At 37.0% G+C, this 19961-nt stretch overlaps 1 protein-coding gene across 1 annotated transcript; it reads right to left on the reverse strand.

Annotated features, from left to right (window-relative positions):
• Positions 1-2448: 2448 nt before the first annotated feature.
• Positions 2449-18045, reverse strand: LOC127631458 (NACHT, LRR and PYD domains-containing protein 3-like). Its single transcript, XM_052109570.1, has 13 exons — positions 17935-18045; positions 16866-16979; positions 16402-16470; positions 14086-14193; positions 13436-13543; positions 11526-13292; positions 11241-11414; positions 10632-10802; positions 9396-9569; positions 8877-9047; positions 8488-8661; positions 4349-4519; positions 2449-3950 (listed from the first exon to the last, which is right to left on the reverse strand). Exons 2-13 carry the CDS (start codon positions 16910-16912, stop codon positions 3887-3889), a joined length of 3198 nt encoding a protein of 1065 aa, XP_051965530.1. The 5' UTR covers positions 16913-16979; positions 17935-18045; the 3' UTR covers positions 2449-3886.
• Positions 18046-19961: the final 1916 nt, after the last annotated feature.

Genomic DNA, 19961 nt, shown 5'->3' on the forward strand with positions numbered 1-19961 from the left:
AGTATCTGTGTAGAAGTTCATTCTGGAATGAGCTGATGGAAAAACAAATCAGGGTACTTCATATTTCCACTCCCTTTCAGAGAGCTTAATTTGATTAGAAATCAAAAGGACAATATTACAAACCTTCTTCAGATGTTTTTCACAGAAACAAAAGAAATTGACTTTATTTTTGACGGTCTGGATGAGTGTCGTCTGTCTCTGGATTTTCAGAGTAATGTGAGGTTGTGTGATGTAAACTAATTTATTAATTAAGTTGATGTGCTGCTGACAAACTTCATCAACGGGAATCTACTTCCCTCTGCTCTCATTTGGATCACCTCCAGACCAGCTGCAGCTGATCTCATCCCCTAGAGTGTGCTGATCGAGTGACAGAGGTACAAGGCTTCAATGACCCACAGAAGGAGGAATACTTCAAGAAGAGAATCAGAGATCAGATCCTGGCCAACAGAATCATCACACACCTGAAGTCATCAAGGAGCCTTGACTTCACACACCTGAAGTCATATACCAGTGTTCTGCTGGATTTCAGCCACTGTTCTAGAGAGAATATTAAGTGAAGCAGAGAGTGGATAAATCCCACAAACTCACACTCAAATGTATACACACTTCCCGATCAGTCAGATAAACATAAAAAATGAGAAAGAATAGGAGATGAGCGTGACAAATGAAGACATGATTCTCAAACTGGGGAAACTGGCTTTTCAGCAACTTATGAAAGGAATCTTCATGGGGACAACCTGAGAGAGTGTGGTCCATCCATCCATCCATCGTCAACCGCTTATCCTGTGTACAGGGTCGCGGGAGAGAGTGTGGTATAGATGAAAAATATGCATCAGTTTATTCAGGATTGTGCACTCAGACCTTTAGAGAGGAGCTTGGAATGCACCATAGGAAAGTGCTTTTGTTCATCTTAGCATTCAAGAAGCCTTGTATGTGTTGTATTCATTCAGTTTGAAAAATGCAGACATTCTCAGTGAATACCATAAAAGCCAGAACACAACATGCTTTTCAGTATCCTTAGTGCCCCTCATGCAGAGCTTTCCGCCCCACTTCGGTGTAACAGGCCCATGTGACGTATTTGCCACATTTTCACCTCCCCAGCCTGGGCAGGATGTGGTCTCCGTGGGGTTTTTCCCCCTGAAAGAATAGGACTGGAAAATAACTCCCCGATGTGTGCAATAGCTAGATGGCCCCAGCCTTATCTAACACTCTGTGAGGAGAAACACAGAGAGAGAAAAGCTCACATGCTTGTCATGTCGCTTGTTCACACCCCTCAAGGGAAATCCTTGGTCGGATGCCGGGAACCTAATAAAAACAATATGACGTGTTAGTGGGCCGTTGAGGAATGTTACGTGCAGTCTGATGCCCATGCTCCTTTGGTACGCTACAGCTTGCTGCACCCAGCATCAGCAGATCACGTAACAAGGTTCAGTGTAGGTGGCGCTATTGAATAGGGACCTCTTGTGTCACTGCAATCGTCACAACATCGAGTGAGTGACAGAAGGGGAACATCTAGGTTACTAGTGTAACTGATGGAGGGAATGAGATGTTGTGTCCCCCTTACCACAACACTTTACAAAGATGCTGTAATGGCCGAACCTTATTCTCGGCTCCTCAGTGCAGAACCTGACTGAACAGATGCAGGATCCTTGCCTTTTATACCCGTACATCCGTACCACCAATGGAAAAATCTACCTATTTGCTTACCTGACTGTCCAAGAGAATTGGCAATTTCTCTCCAAACCTTCTCTTCTCCTCCCGGTTGTGGTGCAGTTCAGATAAAACATCAAATAGGCACTGGTGCTCCAGCCAATGTTCAACAAATTTTTCCTCCATTTCTTTGGTCTAATGAGACTTTCTTTATACCGCAGCCATGCTAGTTGATGTTCTGTTACATCAGGATTCCTCCCACTGAAACTTCCTGTGCCCCATTTCTTGCTCTCTCATTGGCTGCCTGATTTCGGGCTTTTGTCGGCGATCTCCACAAAACTGTCGGCCTAAAATCATGTAGTGTAAACTGGGCATTACTGAAATGCTACTTTGCGTCATTTCACTGTTGTGAGGAAGATGCGTGAAGGTGACTCGGATTCTCTACATAAAGAATCCCATAATGAACCACTTACTTTCTCAGGATACTTTTTTAATATTTTTAATCAGAGTATCAGCAGAAATGCAGACGTTCCCAATATTGTAATAGCATATACTGGGCTGCATTTATCAATTCACTGCCGCCGCCCCAAAAAAAAAGAAAAAGTGCAGATCACCAGTGGGGAAAAAGGCCTTACATTGGGTAAAATGCTTATATAGAAAATTCAGTTGTGGTCACTTATGAACAAAAAATATTTATCTACTGACTTGACCATGATGTATCTGCTGTTTAACTGTTGCAACAGTTTGAATAGAAGTATGACAAGTACACTTCTCTGACTCACAAATCAGAAGTACAGTAATAATGTGAAAAGACAAAGTGGTAAGATGCAATTGATATTTACTGTAATGGGCAAAGCAAGTTTATTTATATACAATATTTCATACACAATGGTAACTCAAAGTGCTTTGCATATAAATGATAATGAAAATACAAGATAAAATAAAATTTTAAAACCAATTAAGGAGTAATAAAAAGTTATATTTTAATAATTTTTTAAATTATTCAAATTAATACAAAAGAAAAAGTATACAGAAATAAAATGATGCAATGCAATCTGTGAGTCCAGCACAGTGAGCAGTCAGTAAATGCACAGTTAAACAGATGTATTTTCAGTCTGAATTTGAATGTCACTACTGTTAGAGCACATCTGACCACTTCTGTAAGCTGCCATAATAGAATCAGAATGAGCTTTATTGCCAAGTATGCTTACACACACAAGGAATTTGTCTTGGTGACAGAAGCTTCCAGTGCACAAACAATACAGCAACAAGACAGAGATACTAATAAAATAATTGAATAAAAATAAAAAGTGAATAGAAAATAAAGTATATATAGAAATACACAATAGGACAATATATATATATATATATATATATATATATATATATATATATAAAATAAATACACGTATATACAAATACAAATATGTTATAAACAGAAGCAAGGTAATGTAATAGCAGAGGAAAAATGTAAATAGACTAAGACTATGCTGTGTAAGGGTCATTTCAGACCATTCTGGCTCCCTAGGCGAGATCCCTATTGCTGCCCCCAAGCAGGTGGCACCCTGGACAAACGCCTAGTTCGCCTATGCCTAGAAACAGCCCTGGCCTGAGGGAAAAAACTGTTCCTGCGCCTGATGGTTCTGATGCTAAGTGATCTGTAGTACCTGCCAGAAGGCAACAGTTCAAAAAGGTAGTGGGCTGGGTGAGTGGGGTCCTACTGGTGATAACTGCATTAACAAGTCTTGACTGGATACAAGACATCTATATTCAGGCTATATTTTTTAGATGATAGTAGGCTGATTTAGTTGTAGCTTTGATGTAACTACAGAAACTAAATTCTGATTCCAAAATTACACCATGATTCCTTACATGATTTTTTGTATTTAGACCCTTGGAGTCAAGGTATGTATTCAACTTTGGCTTTTTCCTTTGTTGCCAAATACAATGACCTCTATGGGGCTGTAGTCATTTGGTGATATATAGGGTTAGATAGATCTGGGTGTTGTCTGCATAGCAATGGGATGCAATTTGGTTCTTTTTCATAAGAACAGACTCAACTTCTTAGTTATCCAACATTACTTACATCAACACACATAAAGTGAAATTTTTCCTACAGGCCTATATTAAGTGTCATTTACATTTTGTGCTTAATGCAAATATTTGGTCATTGGGCTTGTTTTAATAGCAGTGATATAAAAATACATGAAATATTTTTTAAGTCATGGTAGGAGGATCACTGTGGTCTCTCTTCTGGATCAAAGCTTTGAGAAAATGATCCACCTTTAATTGAGTTTAAACTGAAAGTAAAAAGCAAAAATGTCAAACAATTACTTATTTGTGCTTATTCCATTCTTTGCTATCTTTAGAAGATGTCAGAAAAGCATGAAGAGGAAATACTGAACAAAACCTACAAACTACAATGTCTTACAGTACATACACAGTGTATATATAGAAAAGCATATATTTACAATCAGTTTACAGTTTACACAACTCTGTAAAGACTGTTATTCAAACAAATCAGTCATTATCAACTTCAAATCATTTTAGATCTTGGTTCAAACAATCAAACCGTTTTACAGGGTTCATTTTTATGACATAGTGTATGAAGTATATACTAAAAATATGCATACATCCTTGAGCTTAGTTTAATGAACATAAAATTAACATGTATTTAACGTTTAGTAAAAAAACTTACTTGACTTTTTCAAGTTTCCACTGTGGATCTGTACGTAGGGCATGGAGCTCCTGTGCTGAATCTTCAAGTTTATTCCCACACAGATGCAGCTTTCTTAGGAATGAAGACTTTGATTTCAGAGCAGATGTCAGAGCAGAACATCCTTCATCTGTGACATCACAATCATTCAACCTGCAGAGAACAATGACCCACTATTCACTCTTCCAGCCCAGGACAAATAGCTTAGTTCTTGAATTATAAATCTTAATTAAACAACTATAAACCCCAAATGACAACAAAAAGTGACATTTCGATTCTTTCATAATTCAGAGTAAGAGTTAAAGATCCACAAGCTATATTGAAGCCAGTTTCAGATGGCTTGTCTGGGATTTTTCTCCAAATATCAAAAATGAACATGCTGAGGGTGTTGTGTTCACTAATAACTTGCATTATTTGCTTTCTATTTTTAATTGTTTTTCAATTACAGCTTATTTTAAAGTCCACAGTAACATTTTAGGGGGAAGCACAGCAACAATAAAATGTCTGTTTTAAAAATATAAGGACATTTGTAATTTATGATTTTCACTGTCTATGCTATAGCAATATCAACATGATCTCATGATAATTCGTATGTATTCTTACATTAAGTTTGGTTCTAACAAACATACATTCTCTTATGTTTGCATAGACACTGAAACGTACAATACTGGCATATTGACAGCATCTAAACATCATCATTTTACATATTAACACCTATTGAAACTTACAAATGTTTAGGTGTACTGTTGGAATTTATTAATATTGAATGATTCATAGATTTATTCAGTCAATTACATTTCATTTATAATCAATGAGATTAATTAAATGCCATCGCATTTATTTAATGCAGTTGACATTATAATATGACATTTTAATGGTTTAATTCAGTTCTGTGGGATTTCTGCTACAACATTTTAAAGCAAGGGATGGTAACCTATGGCACACGTGCCAACGCTGGGTGGGATAATCACTGGCACGCCATCAACAGCGATTCTATTTTATGTATATAAATATAAATGTATATGCACCTTTATTCCAATCTACGTCATGATGCAATCTTTCTTCATGATCAAGCTGCATGTTTTCATGAGCTGAATGGGAGACTAAACAAAAAGTTAAAATGTGATGAGACTGCAGTATACCCAACAGACTCGTATTATGCATGCAAGCCATTAGTGCATCACAAGCCGGCAGCGCTTCACTTTCGGTTAATCGTGAGAGTAAACGCGCCCGCTTTGCTTCGGTCAGGCAAGCCTACAGTCTGTATTTAATTTGTTTCTTTTTGCTTTCGGAACACCTCATTAGGAAAACACCACTATTAATCCTTGAGATTTCAAACCCAGCATGCACCCTCCTAAATCATGGTCACACTCAAAATTACATTAAACGATTAAAAGAGAAAACATAAACCCACACTGTTGGGTTCAAAATCTATTCAAAATATAAATTAAACCTGGAAATAAGGTTTTAGGATTTTGCATGTGCGATTCACCAAAAAGGACTAAATAGGTGATCGGCTTGTGATACGCGAATGGCTTGTACGCGCAGTGCGAGTCTTGTCAAACTTTAAGTGTTTAGCCTCCCATTCAGCTCATGAAAACATGCTGCATGATCAAATGTAGATTGGAATGCAGGTGCAAAAAACATATTATATATATTTTATATAAGTTAAATAGCCTGCTCCCCATCGCTGTTGCTTGGTAGTGATTACATGATTACAATAAAATTTGTACAAAAGGACTTTAAAGCACTTTCACAAGATGCTCTGTAAAAATTCACATGCAGGATCATTATTATATAAAAATGATCGGGCTTTGCACACGTTTTTCACTCAAACTGCTGATAATATAATTTGTAATTAAAAATAAATGATTAAATAAAAAAAAAGCAAAATAGAAAAATTTTCACAAGTGGACTCAAACTACGGAAAATCACATAAATTACCATGTTGTGTGTGTGTGTGTGTGTGTGTACATCGGCACAGCCATTGGCCAGGCAAATAAAAATGGCACTCCATGTCAAAACGTTTGCCGAACCCTGTTTAAAAGGATTACATCACTTTAACCGAGACTAAACGTTAAAATGTTAAAATGAATAAAAACTCTTTAATCGTTAAATAATTTATTTAGCATTTTATTTTATTTTATTTTTGTTTGCCAAGGGACACAAAAGGATTTTCCAGAATATGTATATGTTTGAATGAGATATGACGGCTCTGTTACAGATTGCATCAGGAGAAGATTTACAGATATTAATAATTAAAGTTCTACTCTCCGCCTCACACAATGCTATTGTATGCCGTCAGGGAGCGAGACATATCCAGCTGCAGACCCGCAGCACCACCAGTTTCAGAACCCCAGTTTCAGAACCCCAGCACCAGAACCTGAAGTGAGGGGCGGAGTTATTGACAATGAGACAAGCATGGCGGAGAGCATGGTGAGTTGTGTAACGTTTTTTGACATCATGTTGTGAAAAATGATCGCATATATTAAGTTCAGCGTTTATCTGCTAAATATTTAATTTGTGCATAACTTTATCATCTTAATGAAGCTTGAATATGTTGTCATACTTTACTGTATTAAAAAAAAAATTCTACGGATGGTTCGATACATTTTTGCGTCTTGTAAATGAGCCTTGCAGTGACGTTTTGAAGACATCTTGTGAAGGTGTTAAAGTGTTTGTTCCACGTTCCTCTGTTATATGCATTGTTTGTGAGTTAATGTTACCTTATAGTTAAGGTTTTTTTTTTACGTTGAGATTATTGTGTGGCGCTTTCATCTCTTGTAGAGACATTTCGAATGAATGAAGACCACAAGGAAAAGGCCCGCAACAATCTCCTGGAACAGTCAGAAGCTTCCAGTGAGCCCTTTCTATTTCATTTTGTGTTCAGGGATGACATGGAGTTATTTTAGCAAGAATGTAAGGACAAAATGGGCCTGAGAGTGAATGCCTCATTTGATACATTTTAAGTTTAATTTATACAGGATTGTCATGATAAAATGGGCCTAGGGGTGAATTGGTCATTTGTTGTATATATTTTTATTGTTTCTTTTAAAATTATGCTGAATTTTCTCTCTTTTTTAGTTTTTTGACATGTTTTATTTTACATAAAGAAAAATGCATGCTGCACATGTTCTTGTGAAATAAAGTATATTTTATATAAAATGCCCAATGAAAATGAAACGGATAACTATATACAATTATATTACACAAGATCAATGTTTTAAAATGCTTATTGTACTGTACCTTAAAGAATCATTATAACATACGTATAAAATCTGATGTTTCGTTTGTAATAAAAGCAAAGTACTCTCCAAAACATTAGGTGGCGCTACTCGGTTTCAAATGTAAGCTCCGCCCCTCACTTCAGGTTCTGGCGCTGGGGTTCTGAAACTGGTGGTGCAGCCTACTCTCCAAAACGTTAGGTGGCGCTACTCGGTTTAGAACGTAAGCTCCGCCCCTCACTTCAGGTTCTGGCGCTGGGGTTCTGAAACTGGGGTTCTGAAACTGGGGTTCTGAAACTGGTGGTGCTGCAGCTGGATACTATTGCAGGGAGCACATCGTATGAAGCGCATCGCCATTTGGACTACCTTTGTAGCCTACTGAATTTTGCCATTTTTTTTTTATTAATTATTGTGATTAAATATATTTGCCTTTTACGTGTTGTATATGCTTAATAAATTATATTTGTTAGGTTAAACAGTAGGTGTGGGATTTGCGGCTGTAAATAAATGAATATATTGTATCAAAAATGATTGCTACTGTACATTAATCTACTTGTTACATTATTTTATATAGTTCAAATGTGGTTATGTTTAGAGGTTGTGGTAAGGTTAAGGGATCTAAAATATCTATAAAACAGTACAATTTTACAAATATACTTATAATCGTTTCGTGTTTTCAAATATAGTTGTAATGGATTCTTCAATATTTAAATTTTCTAAAGTTGTAAATATGTTAAAAAGTTTACGTTTTAGATGCATCAAATGTCCTTATTGTACCTTATAGTGTCTATCCAAACATACAAACATGTACATTTAAATGTTACAAATATTAATGTACATATAGCTACGTATATTAATGAGATCAGGCTAGCAATATAGGGTTCAAAATAGCTCTACCCCAGGGCCTCCAGTTTGCAGTAAGGATTCTCCAGCGCTAAAGAGAGCAACTTCACTCCAGAGTCTCCAACTTTGTTTTCAGAGAGATTCAGTTCCTTTAAGTATGAGAAGTTTGAGATCAAAGCTGAACCCAGAGCAGCACAACCTTCACTTGTCACATTACAACCAATCAACCTTCAGAGAGAAAAACAACACACAATGATTTATCAGATTTGTATTTTTTTTATTTTCCAAATTCAAAAGTGCATGCTGTGTATTAAAATGTCAGCATTTATTTCCAAATGAACATGAATAATGTGAGTAGACACCTACATTTACCCCAAGATTAATAAATGTAATAATTAATGTAATTAACTGGCATACGTATCATTTAAGACAAGTTTTCTTACCACAGTGCTTCAAGTCTGAAGTCAGGATTCTCGGGTAGATCAAAGAGTAGTTTAAGTCCTGTGTCTCCAAGTTTATTTAAAGACAAATCCAGCTCTTTAAGGTGTGTGTTTGATCTCAGAGCTAAAGCTAGAGCAGCACAACCTTCATATGTAAGACCACACTCTTTCAGCCTGCAGAGAGAACAATGACAGACTCTTCAGACTTCTTGTTCAGGATTCACAAATTGGCTCATCAGAGACCATTCTAAACAATAATTGACTGAATGTGGTACGTTAATCTGTGTATGACTGTAACATTTGTAATATATTGGTAAAATATTGCAATATTTGTTATGACAGCGCCTGTTGGTACAATATACCAACATGAACTTGACAAATAGTGTAAAAATTTGGTTTGACCACATTTATGTTAAAATGTGTACACTGATCCTTAAACTTTGCTTTAGTGTCACTGTGAGTAAATATTAATGTTTATGTACTTATAGTCAGATCATGTATAACACAAAGGTATGAAATCACCTCAGAATCTCCAGTTTACATTGAGGATTTGCCAGTGTAGCAAAGAGCAGATTCACTTCTGAATCTCCTAGATTATTTCTAGACAGATTCAGATATTTCATGTATAAGGGGTTTGAACTCAGAGCTGCAGCCAGAGCAGCACAACTCTCATTACTTATACAACAATTCTCTAACCTGCAGGGAACAAATAAAGAAAGTTAGACTTGGAGTACCTCAGGCCATGACAGACAAATCAGTTTACTAGTGGGGCTTTTCCACTGCACGGTACAGCTCGACTCGACTCGACTCTGCTCTCTTTTTGGGGGTTTTCCACTGTTGATAGTACCTGGTAATTTTTTTGTACCACCTCGGTCGAGGTTCCAAGCAAGCCGAGCCTACTAAACATCAAAACCCTGCAGATCACTGATTGGTCAGAGAGAAGCCAGCATCACTGGATTTTCGGCACAGTACATCAACCCGCTAGTTTTAAATTTAGCTACAGCAATAGCAGTATCATTTGTTCACGCGACTTTCGAATTGTAAATAGAAATGGCTTTGCGTAAAACCACACCGTGGTCAATAAACGAGGTGCAGACGTTCCTCTCGTTAGCGATTAATGAAACGAAAATGTCTTTCAGGAAGTGTCTCAGCTGTTGGCCGCACAGCTGAGACACGGCTACCACCGGACCTACAAACACCGGACCTTCAAACAATAGGGAAAAGTAAAAAAAAAAAAAAAACTTACGTGACTACAGAACCATCAAGGAAAAGTGGAAGTGGTTCGACCAAATGGATGCTATCGGTGAGCAATGGGAGGGAGAGTGCCCGGTTGGAGTCCACGATGGAGGATGGTATGTTTTGTTATGTTAACTCTATACTCTATGTTTGAAAGTTTCACTTTATTTAGTTGATCAGCTACTGGAAAGCTTGCTTCTAAAACAACCAGGCCAATGTAACTATTACACTTGCATTTGCGGTCGTGTTATTGTTTTGTGTCACGTTTAAGATGATGTCATGGCAGTAGAGGAGGCGCAACTATGGCGATCAGCCTATATTCCCACCCATATTGAGGCGGCACTAAACAGCAGTGGAAAAGCAAGCTCAGAAAAGTAAAGTGAGTAGAGTCGAGTCAGGTCAAACCGTAACGTGCAGTGGAAAAGTGCCGTAGGCGAATCGAGGACAGACTGAGGGACCAGAGAGACCATACTGAAGTATTTTTTTGTGTAATATTTAAAAAAAAAAATTAAGATCACATACTTCAGTATTTCCAGGTTACAGTGAGGATTCTCCAGCACATCATGCAGCTTTATTCCTGAATTTCCTATATTATTGTTAGACAAAACCAGTTTTTTTAGATGTGAGGGGTTTGAGATCAAAGCTGAAGCCAGAGCAGCACAACCTTCATCTGTGATACCATTATCCCCCAGCCTGCAGAATAAAAACAATGACACACTCTCATCACTTTAAATGTGGACATACAAAGTACAGGACAAGGGATCTTTAAAGAAAAGAAAGTGACCACAACCTCAAACAATTCAAAGAGTGAAACTACCCACATTTAAGTTTCCCAATCCCCTTTGAAATACGACAAATATTTTGAAAACAGTTGAAAAAGTGCATTTCAGTATGAACAAAAACACAGCTTTTATGCCATACATTTTCACAGTTCCTGTTTAGATTAAATGACATACAGACGTTTGACTGTGCTGAATGTGTAGCTGTTTAAATTAACTTAAATGGCAATACTGCAGTATCACTTTACAGCAGAGAGGCTCATGTGTGAAGTTTTACTGGTGATTACTTGAATTTGACTCATTATAATCATCATTATTTTTACATAAGCATCATAATTTCACAGATGGTTACCTCAGTATTTCAAGTTTACAGTGAGGATTCTGTATTCCTTCAGAGAGCAGCTTTGCTCCTTCATCCTGCAGTTTATTTCCATTCATATTCAGTTCCTTTAAACATGAAGATTCAGAGCTGAGAGCTTTGGCTAGAGGGGCACAGCTTTTTGCTGTCAGTTCACAGTGATCAAGTCTAAGAAAAGTATAACAGAGTCATCTACCACATATTCATATCAGTCACAAAATAAAAAAATTAAAGGAAACACGTAACATTGAAATATTTTAAGGTGTTATTATGACATACTGAGCTGATGTGGATGCTTCAACCACTGGTAGTAGATGCTGAAGAACTTGCACCATTTGTGGACATTTGGTTTTCCAGGCATATTTCTTTAACTCAAACCTTTTCAAGTTCTGTGAAGTCAGAAGAACAAACACCACAGCTGACCACTGTAAGGGGGAGAATTTCACTGTTGTCAGAGCTCTAGCATTCAGATAACGTTGAATTTGTTCTTCCAGTGTGTTGTCCCCCAGATCGTTAAGACAGCGGAACAGATTGATAAATTTAGCTGGGGTGGTATATTCCTCTATCTGCTTCTTTATGTACTTGACTATTTCCTCTCGGCTTTCTAAATGTTCTCCTGTCTGTGTCAGTAGGCATTGCAAGAGAGTCTGATTGGACTTCAGGGAGAACCCCAGAAGGAAGCGAAGAAAAAGGTCCAGATGTCCATTTTTACTCTTTAAGGCCTCATCCACAGCTCTCTTGTGCAGGTCTGACACTGAAATCTGTGTATTAGTTACTTCATGAGTTGGTTCAGTAATTTGGTGAAACACATTCATGCCATGGTTTGTGAAGGAGTGATGAACATATAGAGCCCCCAGATGTTCCTGAATGCTCAGGTGGACAAAACAGTACACCTTCCTTTGACACAGTCCAAATTCCTCCATGAAGATCTGAGTGCACAATCCAGAGTACACTAATGCTACCGTAACATCAATACCACACTCTCTCAGATCTTCCTCATAGAAGACCAAGCTGCTTTTCATAAGCTGTTGAAAAGCCAGTTTCCCCAGGTTGAGGATCATGTCTTCATCTGTCACTGAGTTATCATAGTCTTTCTCATTTTTAAAGTTTGCTTGAATAATCAGAAAGTGTGTATACATTTGAGTGAGAGTTTTGGGGATTTCTCCACTCTCTGCTTCACTCAACAATCTCTCTAGAACAGTGGATGAAATCCAGCAGAACACTGGTATATGACACATGATGTAGAGGCTCCTTGATGACTTCAGGTGTGTGATGATTTCATTAGCCAGGATCTGATCGCTAATTCTCTTCCTGAAGTATTCATCCTTCTGTGGGTCATTGAAGCCTCGTACCTCTGTCACTCGATCAACACACTCAGAAGAGAAGCGATCAGCTGCAGCTGGTCTGGAGGTGATCCAGATGAGAGCAGAAGGAAGTAGATTCCCATTTATGAGGTTTGTCAGCAAAACGTCCACTGAAGCTGATTTGTTTACATCACACAACCTCACATTACTCTGAAAATCCAGAGGCAGACAACACTCATCCAAACCATCGAAAATGAAGAGAAATTTTAATTCATCATTAGATATGGCCACTTCCTTTGTTTCGGTAAAAATGTTGTGAAGAAGATCTGTAAGACTGAGCTTTTGATCCATAATCAAGTTGAGTTCTCTGAAAGGAAGTGGAAATATCAAGTGAATGTCTTGATTTGCTTTCCCTTCAGCCCAGTCCAGAACAAACTTTTGCACAGAGACTGTTTTTCCGATGCCAGCATCACCCTTTGTCAGGACAGTTCTGATGTTTTTTTCTGGGGTAAAAGTTTGTTCAGGTAAGGGTTTGAAGATGTCATTGCATTTTATTGATGTGTGCTCTGTTCCTGCTCTCCTGCATGATGCTTCAATCTGTTGGATCTCATTATAATTACTTCCACCATCTGTGATGTAGAGTTCAGTGTAGATCTCATTGAGGAGTGTTGGGTTCTTGTGATGTGCTGTTCCCTCATGCAAACAGTGAAACTTTGTCTTCAGATATAATTTGAGTGCATCACTGTAAAGTGAAGTAAGTCACAAATAAATAGGTATGTGCAGAATTAGCTTGATACATCCAGGAGTGATTTTAATGTGTTCTAAGATCCCAGTCACCACCAGCACCACACACCCCAAAAATGAATACCCTGTATGGAAATGTACCTGGCTTTTGAATGTATGCCACAAACAAGTGGAAGATCTCCTGACCCATCACTCCTCATGGAAACACAACTGCACTCTGGTGAGTTTGGTCTCTCCTGCTGGTGTGGTCTAAAAAGTATGGATTGCACTTCATGAACCAAAATTGCAAATAGTTTACTTGCATGATATTCAGCATTCCTTTTTGCTTCGTATTCATTAGTCAGTATTGTCTCCTAGCATTGTTGAATTAATGCATATTTATAATTGATTACGCATAGTCCTAGTCTAGGATGTCACATACTGTATATACCGTATGTAACATCTGTAGCTTTTAGACCACTGTAAAATGTCATATACAGACAAAGTTTGTTTTCACATTGAACCTAACCTTTCAGAGTAGTTTTCTGGTTTTATGAATTACAGAAATAATTATTCTACACTTTCAAAAAGGAGAGTATTTCTTAATGCATAAACAAACTCATTTTGTGGTAAATTCTTTAGTTTTCACATAATACAAAGGCAAATAAGAAAACTGTCTGCATTACTCAATTATGCCAAATAAAATATTACATTGTTAAAGACAAAACACATACTGCATTAAGCAATTTAGTGTCAGATTTGAGCATTCCCATTAAACTATGAGTTGAATAGCATCCTATCCATAAAAGTACCTTTGTTCAGACTTGATGAAACCATCAAAATAAGGAGGATCTATATTCTTTGACCCATAACTGATCTTGGACACACAGCTGGACTCTGGTGAGTCAGATTTCATTCTTCTGCAACAGAGAACAGATTATTCATGATACATTTTAATTGAAGTTGACCCCAGTGTTGTTGTCAAGATCAGCTGATCCAAGTACAATTCCAGGCAAAGATCAGAGTAGGTTGAGTCAGAGTCAAGACTGAGACCAAAAGAGGGTTGAGTCGAGACTGAGACTAAAGATGGATGAGTATGAGTCAAGACTAAGACCAAAAGAGGCACAGTCTGAGACAAGACTCATTTAGGCTTATTATCTTAATGAATGTGTTAAATGTACTGTGTAAACAACTAAATTGACTCTAGGCTCACATATCAAATGTACCTCATACCATTTTGCTAACCCATTTGGCGATTCACTGAAAATAACTTACTCAAAAGAATAATTCATTTGTGAATCTGGCATGGATGACAGAAATATGGGACACACATCATGATCGCTGATATTGTCAGATGAAAAAAAAAATCAATTAAGTCAGAGAGCCAGTGGTATATTTTTTGCCAGGATACGACTAGTCTTGGAGAAAAGTCTGATTCCACACTTGTTCGAGTCGGAGTCAAGTTGGCTTATCCCAACAGGGGTTTTAGAATGGCTAACACTGATTTAGCACTAGAATGCATTGTAATAACTAACTAATGCCACCACACCACACCACAAAAATTACATCCTACCTAGAAATTAATTAATAGACTTCTGATCTGATGTCACAAATAAGAGGAAGATCTTTTGAACCATCACTCCCCATGGAAAAATAACTACACTACTGTGAGTTTGATCTCTCCTGGTGGACAAGCATGAGTGATGAGACTTCTGTAGAGTGTTTTGAATATTCAATTGCAGCTGTGCATCTGTGCAGTTTTAACAGAAGTGTAATTGTAAGTGCTATGATGCAAATTATATCATTGCTTCCTGTGACAAGGAGGAGGGTGGGGCCGGGCCGTGACTATGCACACCCAGCCCCCAATCTGGCAGAGAGAGAGACATGGCAGCTGCGTAGGTCCTCTGACACACTTCCATGTCACAAGAACATGCACTACCAACTCACCACAGACCTCTGCCCCATTCAGAAATGTAAATTAGTTCAGAACTGTTTACATCTTTAAGATACATTTTCATAAATTGGATCACAATATTTAACCTTATAATAATGCTTGATACGTTCTAAATTTTAATTTCTTGCTGTGAGAAAGAGCAATTATAGCTGAGGAGCAGACATGTTGACATTTTTGGTATTTTGTTTTTATTGGTAATAGAAGTATTAACAGCACTTCTATATTATGTTGCACCAAACATCTTTGCTGTTTCCACATAAAAATACTGAAACTGTTCTTGTATGGTGGCAGATGGATGCACAAGCACAGCACAACCAAATTAGCAAAGCAAATAAAAAATGAAAACACGATGGAAATTAGACACAACACAAAGGAAAAGCCACAGCAAATTGGAAATAAGATGCAACACAATAAAATTAAGCCACGTCATGCCACAACGAAATTAATAAGACACAACAAAATGACTAGAAAAGAAATAGTAGAATATAAAAATGCTGTACTTATTTTTCTTTAAATGCTCTGGCATCTTTATGCACATAACTTCATCAACATTTGCTCAATACAGTACTGGGCAATGATGCGAAAATGACGTCACAGTACATGCAGCTATTCATATGTACAGGCAGCTCTTATAAGGTGTCCTGCTCTCATGAAAATGGGCTGTATGTAGGGTGTAGCCCCCACTCGGACAGCAAAGCGCTTAGGGGTAATGCTCAGTTCCCCGGTTAACACTCTCTTGTATCATATTGACTAGGGAACTCTTTTAATGACTAACAATTCATCTTCCGAGCAGCCTCATGATCTCTAATGCATCGAGTCAGACTGCAACACAACTCAAAATAAAGTGCTTTAAGTGCTATGGCTTATTTCTGCTGTGTTGTAGGTTTTCCATTGTGTTGTGGCTTCATTAAGTGGTGTTGTTGCTTATGTCAGTTGTGTTTTCAGATTTGTTTCCTTTTCTAATTTGGTTGTGTCGTGCACTTCTCATCCACCACTGTAAAAGTCACTACAAGTAACACAGGTATGCTCACAATCAGTTTGATTCACATTCTGATGTAATTTTTTTAAGACCCATATAATAAAACTAATCATCTGACGTTCAGCAGTGCTGCTACCGTTTCATAAGCACATGCACTTCTACAGCACTAGACCTCTGCCCCATTGAGAAATGTACCTGTGTTCAGAACTGCCATCTTTAAGATAAATCAACCAATCCTTTGAGCATTTCCTCTGCTCGACTAGTCTGTAAGAGAGTGATGTTATTACATGTTTGTTATGGGGATAGGAGTCTAATGTACTTGTTGGACTATATCCAGATGGCATTATGGAACCCAGCAACAACAAAAAAAACACATTGTTAGCACATTACATGGATAAATCACATGTGCAACTTGATCAGAAATATAAGATGCCAAATTAAAACATGTTAAGGAATTCAGTGGTAGAATTTGTTATTTTTAGTTTTCATGTTTTATTCAGTCCATAATAATAAGGCTAGAATGATTTACACTTGTGTAATACTGTAGAGTTAAAAGGAGTTCAAAACTGTTTGTTGTATTGATGTAACTTGTTTGACTGGTTACATCTGCATGTTTAGTCATGGTTCATTTTTTCCCTTTTCTTATTTTCTTTGTCTACCTGGATTTACAAGAGGTTCCATCTTCAACTTGCAGCAGAGGATCCATTTACTGTTTACTCTTCATCAACACAAAACTGGATTGTAAATCTCATCTATTGTGCAGAACAGTGTTTCTGAAAAGATGTTTCATTAAGCAGAACGAGTTTATTTAAAAAGCATGTTTCATACACTGCAGTATTTCAGAGTAAGTGTATGTAAGCATGGCAAAAAAGAATAACAGGAAACAAAATGAATGAAAACTGATTTAAAATGGAAAGAAAAACAACGTGGCACAATTAAACATTAAGAGTAAAGTACTATGTTTAAACTGATTTATCCACATGGAAACTAGTTCCAGCTGCAGGTGGGATACTGTAATAGCTACTGTATATATTGTCTCAATATGCTAAACTTTCTTTAAACATTATCTATTACATTATATAATGTTTATTAGATAATTAATGAATGCATTAAAATTTAAATTTAACAAACTCCCATGGGGCCACGGTACCTGGTTAAAAATCCTGTATCTAAAAGATCTACAGGTATATTGTTTATATTTTACAAGCATACATATTTTGGGGGTGGAGTATAGTATGTGAGAATTCAACAGTGCAATTAATGTATTTTTAAATTCCTTCAAAATTTAGCAATGAAAGAACTCAGAGGTAATTTGATCGCCTTTAAACGATTTGTATTCAGCTGTAATGTAATTGTGTTCATGAAGGAGCAACACTAACACCACAGTGTTACTAACAACATGTTTCCTACCACCACATCAAATCCTACTGATCAGGTTTGAACAATCTCCAACCTTAATAAACATGCTCTAATCCAATGTGACTCTTATGTTAACTAAACTTTACATTGCTTGTTCTGTTTTAGAAAAACCTAAGTAAACTCTTATTACAAGATTACACATTAAACACATTACAAGATTTCAACAGGAATTTTATGTTTTCTCTTCTTTGTTGGATGTTTATTTATTCTTAGCGAAGTCAACATCCACCAAAAGCAATCACTAACAAACATATTTCACTTACAAACTCTTTAAAAGTAGTTATAAAATGATAAAATAAACATACTTACAGTTTCACCAGTTTCAGATGTTGTGTTTGACATTGTCTGTAACAAACAAAAGAGAATGCTCTCTTTTCCGCAGAGCTTTAACACCATAGAAGGAAGAATATTCGATTGGCTGAGATCTCGAATTTCTAGAAATGCAACTTTGATATCAAAGGGAGTTAGCTATGGGATTTGCCACCCGCCTCATCTAGAAACCTTGAGGAACAAGCTGAGATCACCAATAATGCTCTGAGCACAACACTGTGATTTATAATACAATACATTTAGTTTAAACATTTGTATATATTAGACTTTAGCAGTTAAATAGGATTAAAATGACAAATTACATAAACATAAATTAAAATAAATTAATGCTGCAATTACTCAACTGGCAAAACATGAAACCTTCAAAACAACAACAAAAACAACAGCAACACACACACACACACACAATATTACAATTACAGTTTTTGGGAACTACTTAAACTGAAGAATCACTGACTATATCTACTAAGACTTCAATGAGCCAAAGACTCTTTTGATCACTCCCACAAAGCTTTCAGATCAACAGATCTCTGGTTTCCTAGTTTTTAATACTACAGACAAGTATTGATTTTCTGAACCGCTTAAATTTCTCTGTTTACTCAAATATACTTGGGATTTGATAAAGATAGTGGAAAGTATTTCAAAATCAAAAGCTACATATGGTCAGTAAAAGACAGAAGAGAACATTCCTCAAACTCACCAGCAGGGGTCATCCTCGCCCAAGTATTAACTCTGACCTTAATTCATATCACCTGTTGCTAGTTTCTAACTTCATTACTGTGTGTAAACTCGCTGCTTTCACTGATCAATTTCTGAGCATTCAACACGGTTTCATGGTGATCTGGTTTACAAACTTTTGTCTGTCTTTTGAATATTTGCCTTTGTCTTCTGTTTTGAATTGTTTGCCTGTTTCTGGGTCTGCTTTTGGATTATCGTCTCTGCCTGCTTATTTCGTTTACCCTGTACACCTGGCATCAGTATGTTCGTTTAATAAAGCTCTGCTTCTGGATCCCAATGCCTCTGCCTCACCATCATTACAGAATAATTAGTCTACCCAGTTTCAACAGGTAGGGCCTACATGCAGAGCTTGCTTCACAAGCATCCATACTCACGGACAGCTTGAGCATTTCTGCAAACTAGTGACATTTACTGAGCTTGTAAAATTAATGCAGTCAAACCCCACTTCTACTAAATGACACCAATGATGCCATCATCGCTTGGCATTTCCCAGCAAGTTTGATGGCATTCCATCACATATAATAATAATTTATTCAACTATGTTCTTGCAAAATAAACAAAGAATGCTGTACATGCAGCTGTGTACTTAAGAACAAGGCACCACATGTAACAAATATGTAATGTGATCAAATGTAATATCAAACAGAATTATAAGTGATCTACCTTTTAACTGTTGAGGCAGCTGCCATTTTTGGTTCTTTTTACAGTTTAGTTTCTTTTTAGTTTTCATAATTATGAGTCCTATGAAGATGTGAATGGTTTTTACATGTTGGTATCTTGTAAATATGGTCATTTTGACCTGGAGTGAACACACCAATAGTTCATTATTTTAACTGTAGTAGTTTTTTGTGGTTGCCAACAACATCACATGAACATGGAATGTGTGGTGTGGATTTATAGTCATTACACATCAGCTTCGAATGCATCTCATCCAATCAGAATTTAGAATCTGAACTACTTGTTTTATAATTGAAGATTTAAGACTGATCTTACATCAGTGCCTCTAAAACACAATGTACATCCTCCAGCCCAGTACAGAGCTGCTTCACTCCTGAATTTCCTAGTTCATTAAAAGACATATCCAGCACTTTTGTGTGGGAGTGACCAGACCTTAGAGCTGTAGCCAGAGCAGCACAACATTTATTAGAGGCACCACAGTTCTTCAGCAAGCAGAAACAAAAAAAAAAAACTATTAAGAAACCGCACAGACACAAAACATGCAATTACACAATTATGATATCTAGGAGTCCAATGGTTCTCTATCAAAT

Source organism: Xyrauchen texanus, chromosome 38 (assembly GCF_025860055.1).
Source record: "Xyrauchen texanus isolate HMW12.3.18 chromosome 38, RBS_HiC_50CHRs, whole genome shotgun sequence".
In the NCBI taxonomy this organism is placed as follows: Eukaryota; Metazoa; Chordata; class Actinopteri; order Cypriniformes; family Catostomidae; genus Xyrauchen; species Xyrauchen texanus.